Below are 17532 nucleotides of genomic sequence, written 5' to 3'. Positions count from 1 at the left end.
CGTTGGATCTTAACCTGGAGTAGTAAACTGTGGATATGGATTCGAGCCAGCATCCACACGAGGAACATCTGGCATTGGAACAACCGGATCCAACGGAACCACAGGATCAGTCTCGTGCCCAGGAGGAGGAGAAGGGTCATCCTGGACTGGCAATCCCTCAGAATCCGTCAAACCCCTCGGGCTGGAGTGCCTTATGAAGAAGGAGATCTCTCCAGAGTCACTCGAGGAGAAGGCGAGGGCGACAAGTTCTTTCTGACGATATCTAGGAGCCAGCACAGGCAACCTCGAAGCCTCACCCTTCGACGGACGGCACCGAGACCCATGTCTCATCTTCTTCGTGTTTCCTAAACTTCGATGAATGCGAAGCAGACAAATTCGACTTAGCTCTTTTAGGCCATCTTCATTCCTTCTTCGCCTTAGCCATCAACAGGTTTCTTTTTCCGACGACAAACGCCATAAGCAATCTTCATGGGGGTCAGTGATGGACATGTGACCCCACACTCCCTACAGGGCTTGAACCCGGACTTCCTTGAAGACGACATCCTTACAGCAACAGTTAAAGATGAAAGTAACAACAAAGTAACTCGACAAATATGGAATGAGCTAGAAAACAGTTAAACGTCGACGGTGTGGAAAAAAGGGAACTGACGTCATCATGTCGATGAGGTTCTCTTATGGCTCCGGTGACGTCATGCGGAGTCACGAGCAGAACAGTGGCATTGTGATGTCCTCGTTGGTGTGGAGAGCTAGGGAAAAATTGGAGATTGAAGTCTGGGTGTTCAAACTCAAACTCTCACTTTCAATAAGGGCATGCTTGATGCAGGTGGTTTTGCTACAAATGTTTGGGCCAACACAAAAAAAATCATATCTCAGCATCAACCAGGACATAATTCAAGCAAGTGAACGCAGAAGCATGAGAGCTTGTCTGAGAGGAGTTAACTGCAGGGTTTTTAACAGTTGAGTAAGGGGCAGGGTATATGAGATAAACGCCACAATACTTGAACAAATGGCAATTGTTCTCAACTGGTTTTAAAGCAAATTGGTAAAAGACTGGTACTGAAGACAGCTGATGTAAAAAAAAGTAAAAGTTAATTACTAGAAACAATAGTTCCCCTTTTAGAGTATCCTCTTAAATGTTACATATATGCTAAATTACAAATCTTCAGGAAGAACATCTCATAACAATCTCTACTACCAGGAATATTAATTTTGGGTGGGTCTACATAATGGCCCCAAGTGCACACACCATCACAAAAAAACTTTTGTCATTACTACAAAACACCTAGAAGGGTGCTGCAGAGGGTTCAATGATGCACTTAAAGTGTGAGCAGAGCGGTTCTGCTGTGGTTTATAAAAAGTAACATTTCCAAAAAGTGTCACTGGTTGGCCTAGAAGAACAGCATGTAGGAGACTTGAGAGAAGAAAGAGCGAAACCACAGAATTTATCTGGAAGAAAATGACACATAGGTTTCAAATCTGCACTTCTCAGGAACGAACGCCTTACAATCATACATGAAACTGAAAGATTGCAATTTAAATGAAATATTCCCAAAAGGGAGCTCATTACAGGAGCAGAATCACATGAGAGCAGCCAAAGACAGAACATAAATGAAAATTGAACTAAACACTTGTACAATCTCTTTTCACGGTTACTTTCCATGCAAACTGGAGGAGAATTTGATGACGCAACTAACTCAAACCAAACAAGATTGGGGAATCTGTGAAAGCCACGGGATTCTTTTCGAATAAATAGAATATTTAGATTAGGCAGAATAACTAAAAAAGTAGTAATCTGTCTAAATATATAAAAAGAAACATCAGCAAAAGAAGTCCATGCCATAGACTATTATGAAAACATTAGAAGTGGAAGATTATTCAGCCGCTTGTCGCCTGTTTGCTAATCCATTATACGACTGACTTGCCGTGTTTTTTTTAATGTTGTTGCCTGAGCCTAGTCATGTTGCTCACGTATACAACTTCAGAGTGAATTACACACAAAGCATGGCTATGTTATCTTGCGTTTAATTGTTGTCTTTACAATATTTCCTTGGAACACAATAGTAAAATAAAAGAATTCTCCGAAATACACAAAGCATTTTCAACACAAAAGTCATTCTCAAAGTAAGGTATTTCGGGGTTGAAGGGCAACTTGACTTATGTACCAGACACTGGTGAAAATACAGAAAATGTTACTACCCGTAATCCTAGTTTTTAAACTTGATACTATTCTAGATTCACATGTTGGGCATTATTCCATCATGTGAGTGGGCTCAAAAAGCATCTTGTTTACCAGAATAAAGGCTTGTGTGCTGATAACTGGTAGAAATCCATTTGACTCAGTATATGCCATCTTCATATTACATTTTCATTGACTGCATTTTATATCAGAAACAGATTTAGGCTATAAAACAGTTTAATGTTTACAGCAAGAACAGATTCTAGATTCATATTCTTTGCATCACTTGTAAAGCAGTGTTTTCATGCCATGGCGGTGAGTGTGAAGAGAGTGGAATACATTTCTTATCAGCTGCCCGTGGTGGCATCCTACCAGAGTTCAACATAGCAAAGTCTAGTGAATGTGTGGATTGACAACCAATTTGCATATGCCTGCCAAAGAGGGCTTGCTAGCACAGGAGATGCTTTCGTTCTTGTAAAACGTGCCAGAATCTTCAGAATCATGTCAAGTTGGCTAGGGAATAGCATAACAATGTACTGAATGATTCATGCTTATTCTCCGTCGTGCTCTTCTGCAGCTTTCCATCATGGATCCTGCTCAAGCCAGAACAGGCTGTCATAGCTCTCGTGACCTTCCAACACTGGAGCTCCATACCCCATGGCTGCCTCTTAGATCCACATTAGGACCTGGGAGGGATCATTGTAGAAGGAATCCAGTGCCAGAGCATACTAATAAAAGGGCAAAGCAGGCTGAGAAATTGGACACAATGAGAAACATTACCTCCGACCAACCCTGTCAATACTACAGAGCACCAGACGCTAGTCTGTTAAGGGGGAAAAGGTAGGTGGATAATCAAAAATCCTTAATTGTGGTGGTTTTATCTGATGCCCTTTTATACAGTGATCTCACAAGGTTACTCATTACCTCTTTTGGGCACCCTCATGCAACAATAAAATACCGGACACATACTTTAATTACCTGCAAATTACATGACCTTATGGTCCCACTTTTACAATACATGTGCTGAAACCACAGTAATGTAAACTGACCTTATGAAGTATTCATCTGTACTCAAGTGAAACTACTTTTGTAAGCTGCCTATATGCAGTACGAAACTTCACATGTAAAGTAACCATTGTGAATTGCTGGAGATAAATAAAACTGCCAAATAACTATGTATTAAATGCTCTTCAAAAATAGCTTAACCTACATCATGTGGTGTATTCGCCAAAGATGCTGAATTGTCCTTTAGAGTTTTGACATGCTAATATAAATTATAGGAGCATAATGCAATGCCATTTATGTCAATGATTTAGAAAGCTCAAACAATGGCAAGTCAGTGGTTTTAATATTGGGAAATCCAGAAACAAGGGCATAATTGAGGTATGCAAGACGTATGTTCTTGTTAATCTGAAGCCATGCCCAAAGTATTGTCCTGCCTCAGTCTCACTGGCTCTAAATATAAAATATACAAACTTTGTCTAATATGACAAAGTAATTATGTATGTATTGGCTCACAAGGAGGTTGCAATAAATATGCTTAATCTAAGTATGTTTGGGAAGTGTAGAGTTTTCAGTAGAGACATTCATGGCCCTCTAACATAAATGGCTTGAAGGAAATCCTGGTAAGCACACAAATGTACTCCAGTGATGTATAGTCCAAATGGTTGCCTACTATTTGAAACAAGTAAAATAGTAAATCTGTTATGCTGTGTGTATAACCAATAAAAGTCAGGTATGATGAATGAGATTCAAGTATCCAATCACAGAGGCTTCAGAATACAAGCCAACAAATTCAATCCCTAATGTCAATACAAAAAACCCTTATTCTGCCAGGCAATATGCTTTTATGAGCCCAATGTGATCCATATTTTAGCCAAAAATAGAAGTGGTATTCTCAAGTGTGTTCATTTGGAATACAGACTAGTGCAATAAAGGGGAATGCTTTATTGAATAAAGTAGCTGTCACCAACTCTCCAACGCTTGCAAAAGTGGTGGCACCCTCACAAGCTGAGGCACAGATCTTTTTCAGAGACTCGCATCCATTTGAACCTACCTGCAATCCCACACCTAAAAGTTTAACTTTACACTATCTGTAAGGAGAAAACTAAAAGCTGAGAATATTGTACCTGTCTTTGCCATTCTGTATAGAGCCGGGTCCCAGGCTGGCACGTTCAACCATAGGCGAATTCCTGCTTCGGTTGGTGCCAGTGGAGAGAACACTGTTCTGTAAAGGTGGATAGATAAAAACATACATTGTCAGCATAAGGATGGATGAGGAGCTAGAGGTCATTCACCGTGAATGAGGTATAAAGCAGTTTATCACAGGTGCTTGAGAATTTTCTTTTTTTTCATCATGTGAATTATTAGTTCCTTAAGATTATTTCCTTGTGTATTGAATAGCCAATTATTTTGAAGATAAGCTACTTAAAACATAAAAAGACAATAAAGAAAATATATATGTAGAATCCACAGTTCTCTTTTTTTAACAAATACAATTAGAATTTTTAAAAAAGACAGTAAAATATTGAAAAGCAGGACAATGTATGCTGCGGCTTTGAGGAGACCAGAGGCTGAAATGCCCCAGAAAGAAGTGCAGTGTCAAAAAGAGTAGTTTAGTTTGACTGGAAATGCTTAGTAAGAACTTGTTACTTATGTCTTGCAATGGAACTAGCTTAGTAGGAGCTAGAAGGATTCTTTAATAATTCAAGCAAGATGCCCCCTATGCAGAGCTAGGATTACAAATAAACCATTCCTTTATCCTAGGGTCATCTTAGATATTCTTTTCTAAGGTCTACTTGCATCAACTTCATTCCTCACACTTTAGAAAGGAAGCTAAGAGAATGGAGAAAAAAAGATAAAGTTACCCACAAGTCCATAGCATCTCATCTTTATCCATAGCTCTTTGCCACTCAACATAATGGCAGTATGAAAAACTTCTATAGCTGCTATAACAGAATTATGCTCACTGGTTGTGTGGATTATATATGCAACAAACTCATCCCAGTATGTACACCCACACTCGCCAGATCAGTTTTTGGAAAAAGAAGCCAATTTCCTGGTGTCTTGATTGAATGCTGAGGGTTGGCAGGAGGAAGATGATCATGGGGAATAGCTGAAGGATTAAGATAAGTCACATTGAAAGGTAATGTCTCCTTCGAACATCCTGCATTCTTATCTAGTTCGAATTGTGGGTAGTTTCAGAGCAATTTATGAGAAAAAAGGAGCAAAGGGATGCAATAAACAACACTACATACCACAGGCATATGCAGGTTGCAGTAAAGTTTCTGGGTAAATCTTGCCTCTCTTTGGGAAGAAAGCTTGTGATCATAGTGTCCGGGGAATGCAAGTGACCGACTATCTGGTCAACTAGCTTATTTCTTTAACAGGTACATAACTGGAAATTGCCACTAAAACCACCTTAATTTTGATGGAGTGAGCTCTGCCACATGATGGAGAATTATTTCCATGCCAAATGTAACATTGGGAGAAATATAACATCCGTCTGGACATGGTGGCCTTAGCTGCCATTAGCTGGCTTCTTGACCTCCTAAGATAATGAAAAGTTGTGTCCCTGGTTTGGTCCAGTCAGAAATGGACAGTGCACCTCATGTTCAGAATGTGCAAGATTTCTCAGCTCGGGACATATGAAGAAGTATGTTCTGCAAGCATTTGATTAATTTTAGTGGAACTTAGCACTTCTGAAATGTAGGCCAAATTCGAAGATTTACTCTGTCACTACAACATGCAGTGAAAATGTTGGAGGCGCAGACAGCCGTTCACTGCAGTTCACATATTAACCGTGCCAATGTTATGGCCATTGAGAAGAATGCCTTCCACAAAATGAGCTTAATGTCACAGGTGATTATCGACATACAACTAGGTGTCATTGCGAATAAATTTAGTGGAGTGTCAGCATTCGGAATTTTTCTCACCGAATCAATCTGTTGGCAGTTTTGAGGCAGAGAATAGGTCTGAATTAGCTCTTGTCTTTCTCTTTGACGAGAAAAAACCTGGTATATATACCAGCACCTCGATGTTGATGAGGAACCGGTTCCACCGCCTACTTTTGTAAGAAGATGTTGACCTCTACTCATATCTGTGGTAATTGGAATCTGGATGGTTTCGCCAGTATCGATGGTGGCAGACTGCTGAACCTTAGATAATATCCATTGCGAACAATATTCAGAACACAGACATCATATTTTGTGGTGGTGTTCCGCTGTTCCAGAAAAAGATATATGCTTCCTCTTATAGGAGTGAGTAACACAAGAGGGGACAGGAAAGATTCAATGTTTTGAACTGGACTGTTTACCTGCCTGAGCGGGCCAGCTGGCTTGATCTTCCTCAGGCCTGCTTCCTTGCAGGGCTGGTGGGATCGTTGATACTGTTGTGACTGTGTACCATTTTGTCCATGGCCCTGATACCAACAAGGCGTTTGAAACCTCTGTGAAGATACACTGCATTGGAATGGTATGAAGATTTTCTTTGGTTCTTTAGATTTATCTAAATCAACAAACTTATTAAGTCTCCATCTCGGCCTTCATCCTCGCCATTTCGACATAGGTGTGAGAACGAAAGAACATGGTACCAGAAAATGGCAGATTGATAATTCTTTGCTGGGATTCTGGCTTGAGAGAGGTAAGGCGAAGCCAAGAATGCCAGAGAGCAACAGTGTGGCAGTGTTTGTGTGCCACACAAAAGGAGGAATCTGCTGCAGCGCTAATCATCTGATTAGAGATCATCAGCCCTTCAGGGAGAATTTTATTAAAATCCTCTTGCTTGTCTCTTGGTAGAAGATTGATGAACTGCTGCAGGGATTCCCTAAGAGCGCGGTTGTATCTGCCTAGCAAGGCAGTGGTGCTTGCAGACACCACTGTGGTTACAGCAGTACTGCAGACTTTTTGACCTACAGAGTCTCACTTGTGATTGTTTATTCTGAGGCATAGTGGAAGCTGGAGTAGTGGCGTAATGTTTTTTCGCTGCCACAACTATGATGGAGTTTGGTGTTGGGTCTGTACTGAGGTAGGCAGGATCCTGCTCCAAAGGACAGTACCTCTTCTGAAGCCAGATGGAGCTGGATTAACAGAAGCTGGGGTTAGGAATAGGTCCAGTGCAGGCTTTAAGAGACCAGAAGTAGTAAAGGTCATGCTGCTGACCTATGCTGGAGGGTCTCGAAGTTCACCAATATAGTTTGTGTAGACATCGGGATATTTAATTTGGTAACCCCCTCACCAAAACTTTTCGGAAGGTAGTAATGTCATCCACTGGTGAGACGTGTGTAGTAAGAGTCCCATTGAGTGGGAGAGTAGCTCTCTGTCCTTTTGATGAAGACCAGATAGTGTCTAGAGAGAGATGTGAGCGCCTGGTTGACGGTGATAACCTTGATCTATGATGGTGGTGCTTAGAATGATGATGACGACATGAGAGATTTGGGCCTTGGCGCAGGATCTAGTGGCACTGGTGGAGGAGGTTGAGTAGGAGAAGGCCAAGATGCTGGTATTGGCGCTTGAGGAGAAGGCTGTGGAAGAAGAGGAGATGTCGCTGGTGGAGGTGTAGCTGGTGCCTCCAGAGACAGCAAATATGTCGTAGAGTAATCGGAAATCAGAAAAATGGAAATAAATCTTTTTCTCAGCACTCCTTGGAGCCTGATACAGGCTGAGAGAGTCCTCAATGTCGACCTTCCTCGTTTCCTCGGCATCAATCTACTTGTCAAAGCTGAATGATGGCGACGCTGGAATGTGGCTCACCAAAGTGACGATCTTGATATCACTGCCGATTGACGATGATGTGCCTACATCGACATTGATCTTGACGGTGAGAGCATTCCATACTAGATGGGACCCTCGATGTCTATGGGTCGACGGAGGAGTCTTCAACATTGGTTCCAGCCTTGCCTGACGCTGATCTGCGATGCATTGTCGATATCAAATGGATAGACAGCAAACAGGTGGCCGAGTACCTCTTCAACGTTGATGTCCTCTAAGTCGACCGGGACCGATGGCGTTTTCTCGCCGTTTTCTGACTGGGATACCCTCCAGAGACAGATGAAAGAGCCCTGGTAATGGACTGACCCTATCCACTCTGAGGTCACACCTGCACATTGTGACTACTGTTTGACACTCCTCTGCGCCCTTCTCTCCATCGTGAAGAGAGTCTGGAAATTCTTGCAAATGGGGTATGGGCTAAGAACATGGTTGTCTGAGAGACCATTAATACATACTCGGAGGAGCGGTCTTGGCCTTTTTTTCTCCCACAGTCAGGGCATTTATAAAAATGAGATGGCATTTTTAAGTGAAAAACCACTCTTTCCTGTCAGAAAATGACAGCAAGGCAGGGAGAGACCAAAGAAGTGGAGTGAAGCAGTTAGAAAAATTCAGATAAGAAATGGAAGGGAAAAAAAAAAATGGTCGAACAAAATGCTCCACCACGTGTGCATGACTGGATAATGGAGATCTCTGGTTCCTTAAAAGCACAGCCTCTGTTTTAGCCACATAATGACAGCCTGTGAGGCTCCTTTTTCTCTGTCTACAAAACATCTTAAATTGTTCTTATTTGCACGTCTGGCCGACAGCGCAACAGGCACCAAAACAACAGCCGGCCCGGCTCACAGACTTCAGCTGGAAGGAGTGCGAGTGCATTGCCGACACAGGACCTGTCCGGGGCTGCCGGGGGCAAATGAGGTCAGCAGGCCGTGAAATGTTTGGACTTTGACTTCTTCCCACTTTGGTTACTCAACTATGTCGTTAGTGGACGCCGGCCTGGGCATCCTGAGGGCAGCAAGGGAGCCGCCTGCTTTGGGGGACACTCTCCCCCGACGTGCAAGTACTCTGTTTGTGGGATGGGTAAAGCGCTCTGCTAAGTTGGGGTGGCGGGCAGTTGTAGGTCCGTTATGCAGGGAGGCAGGGTGGGAAGGGTTGGGGGGGGGGGGGGGGGGGGTTTGGTTCTTTTTCATTGGAAATTCACTAAGTCGGTCTAGAACTGAACTGTGCGTTGCTACTAAGATGATGTTATTGCAGGTACGATTGATTCTTTCTGGACGGTTCATGTGTGGTAGTGTGATTGAAAATGGTGGATGAACAACTCGATGCCGCGGGGCAGGATGGGGCGCGGTCTGGTGGCTCCGCCCTTCGAATACTTTCCTGGAACGTAAGGGGCCTAGGGGACAAGGTGAAACGTGGCCTAGTACTAACCGAGTTGAAGCGACAAACCCCAACTAGCACTCTTGCAGGAAACTCACTTGGTGGGAGGGGCTACTAAGGCCTTAGATAGGAGGGGGTATAGGATGATTGTACATTCGGAATTTATCGGGTTCGCGGGGTACGGGTGTCCTGATTAAAAAAATCCTCACACTTCATTCCACTGAGCACGAAAACCGATAGTCCGGGATGCTTTGCGGCGGTGGTGGGGCAGTGGGACGGTCGTCCCTTGACAGTGGTTTCTGTATATGTTCCGCCGTCCCTCCATTCAGTAATACTTCCAGCCCTAGGTGATTTCTTGTGATCTCTCCCCGACAGTGATGTAATTTTGGGTGGGGATTTTAACGCAACGGCGGATCTACAGCTCAATAGGTTTCCGGTGACTGCTTCGCCGGGGGGACCCTCCCGGTTTCAGTGGTTCCTAGAGGCACTGGGATTGGTAGATATCTGGCGTCATGTTCACCCTCAGGTCAGACAGTACACGTTCCACTCCACAGTCCATAACAGTCTTTCCCGCATTGATTATTTTTTGGCGTTGGGGGAGGGGATACAGCGAGTAGACACTGTTGACATACACCCCGAGGCATTTCAGATCACTCTCCGGTAACTCTCACCATTTCCACCCAGACAAAGTCGCGTCACCGCGTATACCCTATTCAGGCATCTTACCTTAAAGTCCCGAAAATCAGGAGGGCTCTTCAGAGGGCCACGGAGCATTACTTTGTTGAGAATGTGTCAACTGTGGCGTCCGCCGAGGTTCTCTGGGAGGCCTACAAAACAGTGCTAAGGGGGCAGGCTATGTGCTCCATCGCGGCTCATAGGAAGGAACAGGCAGCTGAGCAGTCTACACTTGAGCTCCAACTGCGCACAGCCACAACTATACACGAGGCTGACCCTACAGAGGACACGGCGCATAACCTTGCACTCCAGCAGCAACTGTACACAGACCATGCACGCCTCACAGTGCAGGGACATATTACTGACACACAGAATCGGGTGTACGATGTAGGCGACAAGGCGGGAAAGATGTTGGCCTGGCTTGACAAGAGAGGGGGTAGCTCCAGAGGGATTCAACAGGTGAAGGATGGAAATGGTGCGATGCTGACTAACTCCGAACAGGTAGTGGAGGCACTAGCGAGCCACTTCGAACGGGTGTATAATCCTGAGAGGGAGGTGACCGCGATCTTGGCTCAGAGCGCACTGTGCGGAATAGATATCCCGATACTGCAACCGGAGGCAATGGCCGACCTGGACGCGGCGTTAACCGCCGACGAAATACGGATTGCCATAGGGGCGCTCAAGGCTGGAAAGGCCCTCGGTCCGAGCGGCATTCCGGTGGAATGGTATCAAGCACAATCTGAGGACCTCTGTCCTTATTTACTCAACATGTATGAGGAACGCCGCGAGAAGGGGCTGCTCCCACTGGACCAGAGAACGGCCACGATCGTGGCTATACCAAAGCCCGGTAAGCCTCAGGAGGAATGCTCCTCATACCGCCCCATCGCCCTACTGAATGCAGAAAGCAAAATCTTGGCTAAACTCCTGGCCAACCGGCTGATGGCTCACCTGCCTGATCTTATCCACCCAGATCAATCAGGGTTTCTGCCTCATAGAAACACTGCACTAAATCTTCGTAGGGTTCATGGGGTGTTGGCGAGAGCAGACCAGATTAGTGACAGTGCAGTTCTATTGGCCCTGGACGCGAAGATGGCTTTCGACCTGGTGGAGTGGGTCTACCTTTTTGAGGTGCTGTCCCACATAGGCTTTGGCCCGAACTTCATATCATGGATTAAGCTACTCTACGCGGCACCTGTGGCACACGTAGTGGCAAATGGCCACATTTCACGCACGTTTCCGCTTGGGAGGGGCACCCTGCAAGGCTGCCCTCTGTCCCCCTTGCTCTTTGCGCTAACCCTGGAACCGCTGGCTAATCGCATAAGACAAACTCCCTTGCTCAAGGGGATACAATGGAAGGAGGGATGGGAAGACCGCCTGTCCCTATATGCGGACGACATGCTGGTGTACTTAACGGATCCCGAGCATGGAGTACCAGCTCTTTTGAACTTGTGCGACGAGCATGGCAAAGTTTCTGGTTACACCATAAATTGGAGCAAATCGGAGATGTACGTGCTGACAGGTCAGATTCCGACGCTCGGACCAGACTGCCCTTTGAGACTGGCCGGTTCCTTCTTTAAATATTTAGGGATCTATGTTACCAGGGACCCACTTGAGTATAAGAGACTGAATTTAGTGCCACCGCTGGAGCGTCTCAAGCAAGACGCCAACTTCTGGGCGGGGCTGCCACTGACTATGCTGGGGAAAGCAGCACTGTACAAAATGAAACCGCTGCCCCGTTTTCTGTATGTCCTAGATAATACGCCCTTTTCGGTGGCAGCGGGATATTTCAAGAAGGTAGCAGCGGTTGTTTCGGGGCTATTGTGGGACAATCGGCCGGCACGCATAGCTCAAGCTAAACTCTGTAGAGGCTGGTATGATGGGGGCATTGCACTGCCGAATCTGCACTTGTACTACTGGGCAGCACAACTTAGGCCCATTAACCAATGGCTGCACGCCCCGCAGTCTGATCCGGCATTTCAAGCAGACAGGGCGCAGCTGGGCATTAACAACGTTCTCGCCCCACTCTATGCCTGGAGAAAACTGAGACTCCTCTCAGGGCCCACTAGACTCACTGTGGACACCTGGCACGCGGCGACAGCTGCGTTAGGCTGGAGGGGGAAAATCACCAGACTCACCCCGCTCTGGGATGCACGCGCCTTGGGCAACTTGAGAAATAGCAAGGGTTTCTCCCTCTGGGATTCCATCGGCATATCCACGGTGGGTGACATGTGGGAACGGGGTGACGTTATTTCATTCACCCGCCTGAGGGAAATATATGACCTGGGGCCACACGAGTCATAACGATACGTGCAGATTCGTCATGCCCTGCTCTCGGCCATCCCCTCTGGGTCGACTCTTCCTGAGTCCTCCCCGCTGGAGGATCGCCTCCTGACTGATTTTATGGTGGAAAGAGCAACTTCACTGACGTATCGTAAGCTCCTGAACAACTCGCAGATCCTCTGGCTCCCCTGAAGGAAAGATGGGAACAGGAGGTGGGCGCCCTGGATGAACACGAGTGGAATGAGGCTCTGGCGTCACCGAATGAGGTGGGCATCTCGGCTAGGATGAGACTTGTCCAGCTCAAGGTTCTTCATAGGGTATTCTACACAAGAACACTGTTGCACCGCATCCACAGAACACCACACCCTTTTCGTCTGCGTGGCTGTGGGGAAGAGGGCACCTTCTTCCATACGTTTTGGGACTGCCCACGCATACAAAATTACTGGCGACAGGTTCTGCGTACTGTGTCTCAGGCCCTAGAGATCTCGATCCTCCCAGAGCCAAGGCGATGTCTCCTGAACGTGTGGGAACCGACAGATTTGCCCAGACATAGTCGACTTTGGGTAACGTTGGGTATGATTGTGGCGAAGCGGGATATTGCTCAGCGTTGGGGGGCGGCAGAACTTCGAACGAAGTCACAGTGGTGCATGAATATGGACAGAACAATGATAACTGAAAGGGCGGTGTACTTGAGCCGTGCATGTCCAGGCAAGTGGAATAAGGTGTGGTCCCCATGGAATGTGTACCGTGGCGACATCTGCGATCCGCTGCCAGAAGATGATCAGTTGGAATCGGATGATGAGGGAGGGATGGAGTGAAGGGTGGAGGACGAGATAGGGTCACCATTTGAGTAGAGGTGTGGGGGTTGAAAGCCCTTCCCCGTTCCGCATGAGATCCCCAGATATTACATGGCAACTTATACTGTCCTAATGGATCTTTCATACAGCTAACCTGCAATGTTATTTCTCAATGATCGCAATGTGATTTCCTGTTTGTTCTTTTGGTTCTTTTCAAAAAACAAAAAATGAAAACCTCATTTATTTTGTAAAGTGATTTTGACTAATGCCCTTCACTTAGTTTTAGTGATGTGCCTATTCACTACAGTAGCTTATTTAACGTATGGACTTCATTTCCACATGGCTGTCACTGCTATTTCTTCTATTTTAGCGGCCGGCCCTCGGGGTTGTAGACGACTTGCTGTGTAATTGTAAGAAGGTACAATAAAGGTTTTCAAAAAAAATAAATAAAATTGTTCTTATTTATTGCACTGCCTTTTATTGACTTCATGATGAAGAACTGGGCCATTGTAGCTTAAGTATATAGTGTGCATTATTTGTCTATTTCTTAAGTGTTGTTACAAGCCTTCCTGAAAAACAGCGATAACCTCCATGTATCAAGCTATATTAAAGAATTGCTTTGGGATCCCCGCACATGGGTGGGACAATTCATCGCTTAAGAATATACATGGAAATACCCTACAAGACCATTGAGCGTTCCCTTCAATGTACCCCATCCATATGCTCACATGATAATTGGATGGTTTCTGCTAACTGTGAACGGGGTAGGAAAAAGTGATGTTCAACTAAGAGGCTAGGACCATGTGACTAATATCACATGGTTGGATGAGGTGGCCATAGTGGAACACGTTTTGACTGATCACTCAGCACCTATTCCTAACATTTTTAAAGATTGAGCTGGCATATGAAGGAAACCTGTAGTCCAGAAGTCTCCAAAAACACCAGCTTGTGCCTGTCTTGTTTGTGAAGATCTTGTTTAATATCTGGCTGATGGCAGTTCCCCTCTCTGGAAAAAGGTTACACTGAGTGCAGGGCTACCCAATGAATTAAATTATTTTGTGTGGTCTCTACAGATTTAGGGTAGTTCAACAGGAACTCAAAAATGAATATTGTCTTGAGTTTGAGTGTCAGTTAATACGACTAGTTTCTGCTTACTCCCTTTCTTCTCCTCAGATGATACATTTTCAGGCATGAATAGCAATTACTTTTCTAACAGTCATCTGCAGCTTTTTCATCCCTACAGGTGCGTTTTATGTGTTGTTTGTCTGTGATCACACATTCTAGCAGGTTTGGAGCCCAGAATTTGGGTTCCAGCACTCAAATCGCCACCCAATGGATAGCTATCCATCGTTGTGCCAATATCAGTCCCACGGTCATCTTTCTGGCCTGCAATTTTGAGAGCTTCTGCTGCTGTATCCCCCCTAGTAAGCACAGCTTGAACAGGCTACCTAGCCACCTCCAAGATTTGAGTTATTGTCGCTGAAACATATAGCTCATCCAGAAAAGATGGCCAGATCCCTTGGGTGGGATGGGGTAGTCTTGTATAATGTAGAAAATGTCCAGATTCCAAACAAAATTGCTCCTGTGCCTGAGCAAATCAAATAAATCTCTTATTTAGGTACAGGCCCCCCACCTTCAGGAAGCCCACTCTAGCCATTTTGCATATCTCCTGTCTCTATGCAATCTACGAAGGGTCGTAGAGACCACAGGGGTAACTCTTTAGCAAATGGGGCCCTCCGAAAGGTTCTACATATTTCCTTTGCCACAGATCCACCAGCAATTGGGGGTGCCTTTACCGAAAAAGGAGAGCACCTGCAGAGTGTGGGCATGTTGGGAGCCAGCAAGTCTCGATCCCAATTCAATTAATCTTCAAACCAGTTCACTGCATGTTGGGCAGAGGCATAATACAAAAACAGATCCACCATGCCAAGCCTGCCTGCAAGCCAGGGAAGTTGCAGTATTTCAGGCTGAACTAAACTGCCTTCTTACCAACATCAGGGAATTCAGCAATCTATCCAGTTGGACAAACATGGCACTAGGGACATGGAACTGCGCATTCTGAATCACATATGTGCAGTGCAGAAAGAACACCATTTCAGCTAATGTCACAAGGCCCATCGAGAGAAGCAGGGCTAGCCACAGCACCACATAGAGGTCTAGACCCGTCAACACTCTCCCTACATTCAGGTCGTATTGAGCTTTAGGGTCATACGACACCCAGATAATGAAACATTTGTGTTTCCCATTCCACCCCCAATAAAGGGGAAGGAACACCTCTGTTTGTCTTCGTTGCCTCATTGGGAACAACCTGGATTTAGCCTGGTTGATTTGTAAAACGGACATCCGAGCAAAGGTGTCCAGCATTTCGAGCATTAGAGGGGTGGAGAGCTATGGTTACAGGAGGTACACTAAGGTGTTGTCAGCGTATATTGAGACAACCTGCTGAATTTCAAACAGTCTGACACCCCAGGGGCCAGCCTCCAAGCTAGTGGCTCCACCGCAAGTGCTAAAAGTAGCGGGGAGAGAGAGCGTCTTGGTCTGGTGCCCTTCCTAGTTTCCAAGTTTCAGAGTCCAAGCAGCCCGTACACACTCGCAATCGGATCCGTGTAGAGAAGTTTCACACACTGAATAATCCACGGTCCAAAGTCAATCTTCAGGAGAACCTCCCACATGTAGTGCCAGCCGACTGTATCAAATGTGTGTTCCGAATCTAAGATAAGGAGTGCACAGGCCTCGTCTGAGGACTCTAGCTCATGCAGCACATGGCTCAGGCCCTAGATGATGTGAATTATCAGTTCTCTCATAGGAGGCTGGAGTGTACCCATCTGTTACTTCCAGGAATACCTGCATGAAACTTTCTAGGATAAAGGCAGGCAATATGTGATGGAGCTCTAATGGGAGTCCTGCTATTTCAAGAGGTTTACCCTGGGGCTTGTCAGCTCCAGCTTCCTTAAGTTACTCCAGTAGCTTCTCTAATGACTGACGCTGCTCTGTCATGAGGAGAGGCATTTCTGTCTCAGCAAGATAGTATTCCAAGTCCTCTCAGACAGGTCACCGCACCAGTGCGAACGCCAACTGTAAGCTGCAGAGGCAGCGTTTACGCCCCCTCTGTCAAAAATGGTCCTGCCTCCCTCTGCATTCATCGGCAGTATATGCATGTGCAGTCTCTCTCTTCAGCAGCCAAGCTTTCGGATTTGTCGCCTTTCCGAAAAAGTCCCTGCCTGTACTGTGTGCGGACACATTTCTTCCAGTTTGGTTTAGGTGTTCCCTAGTTGTCTTTTCAGTGGCAAGCTCCTGAAGAACAAACGGTTTCTGAATGCTTTGCCCATCTTAGTGCACTGGTTTGCTTTCCAAGTCAGTTTAGTCTCTCTCACACACTGCGCACACTGTATACTTGCATCAAGCATCCCCCCCAAAGGGCCACTTTGTATGTCTCCCACTCCATAGCTCAGCTGCTCGCAGATCCCTGGTTCTCTCTGAAGAACATGTTTGTATACCCTCAGACTTGAATTAAGAAAGCTGTATCTGTTAATACCTTTTTTTGCAGGAGACAGTAGTATGTTAGGTCTGTGTCATCCTAGCGTCAGAAGCAGCAGTGAGTGATCTGACAGGTACCTGTCCAAGAATGCAGTCTGCTTATGAATGTCAATGTCCTCCCTGGGCCCGGGTCAAGTCTAGTCTACTATGGGTCTTCTGGAAGGGGGAAATCGAAAGAGTATGTCTAGTCTCCTGGATACTTGTTGTGCCATACTTGAAACAGGTTCAGTTCCACTAGGATGTCACTGAGCGCCAGATCCATATTTGATTTCACTTCAAGCCTAGGGGGGTGCTTATCCAAATATCAATTTAATATACAGTTGAGATAATAAGCCCAAATGAGACTCATTCATATAAGGGGCTATACCACCTGCAGCAATCCATGTCAGTACCCCTCTAGCATAATTAAAATAGGTGGAACCATACATATGTGCCCTCCAGCGTTTCCCTATTCTCACAGACTCTGCTGTAAGGAGGTGCAATTCTTGAAGCAGTACGATCTAATTTTATAGCGGTGTAGACCGGAAAAAACTCTGTACCTCTTATGGCAGCTGCACTGGTCCAAACATTCAATGTCACATAACCCATAACACCTGACAAAGTGCAATAAGAATCATGGCCATAGCTGCTTGATTATCTGGCGCAGGCTCGCCCCTCTCCCAATGGCCCTCATAGTGTATGTGCCAGTCCCTGACGTCAGCTGCCATTCCTGGATCAAAAACATCTGCAGTACCCGAATCTCTGCTCCTGTCCTACCCTTCCCTTCAGAAAGGGCTCCACCCCGCAAGTCCCTTATGAATGGTTGTGCATCATCACCCATCCACCCACCCACACTCCTAAATAGATAGTCAATTCAAACAATAGAAAGAAAAACAAAGAGTACAAGCACCCTCGGAACAATGAAGAGCAGGTTTCTTACCTTTGG

The 17532-nt window shown here is 45.7% G+C and overlaps 1 protein-coding gene across 8 annotated transcripts in view; it reads right to left on the bottom strand.

The window, feature by feature from the left end:
* The window catches only part of MARK2 (microtubule affinity regulating kinase 2), a 632043-nt gene that overhangs the window by 216348 nt on the left and 398163 nt on the right, over window positions 1-17532 (bottom strand). For all 8 annotated transcript variants that reach the window (XM_086950522.1, XM_086950521.1, XM_086950529.1 and 5 more), the window contains exon 13: window positions 4306-4403. In XM_086950522.1, coding sequence (XP_086806648.1) covers window positions 4306-4403 — 98 coding nt within the window. The remainder of the gene's footprint in view (window positions 1-4305; window positions 4404-17532) is intronic.

The sequence above is a fragment of the Lissotriton vulgaris genome, unplaced genomic scaffold, assembly GCF_964263255.1.
Source record: "Lissotriton vulgaris unplaced genomic scaffold, aLisVul1.2 SCAFFOLD_667, whole genome shotgun sequence".
Taxonomy (NCBI): Eukaryota; Metazoa; Chordata; class Amphibia; order Caudata; family Salamandridae; genus Lissotriton; species Lissotriton vulgaris.
The sequence above is the reverse complement of the archived record's forward strand: the minus strand, read 5'-3'. Positions and strand labels throughout refer to the sequence as shown.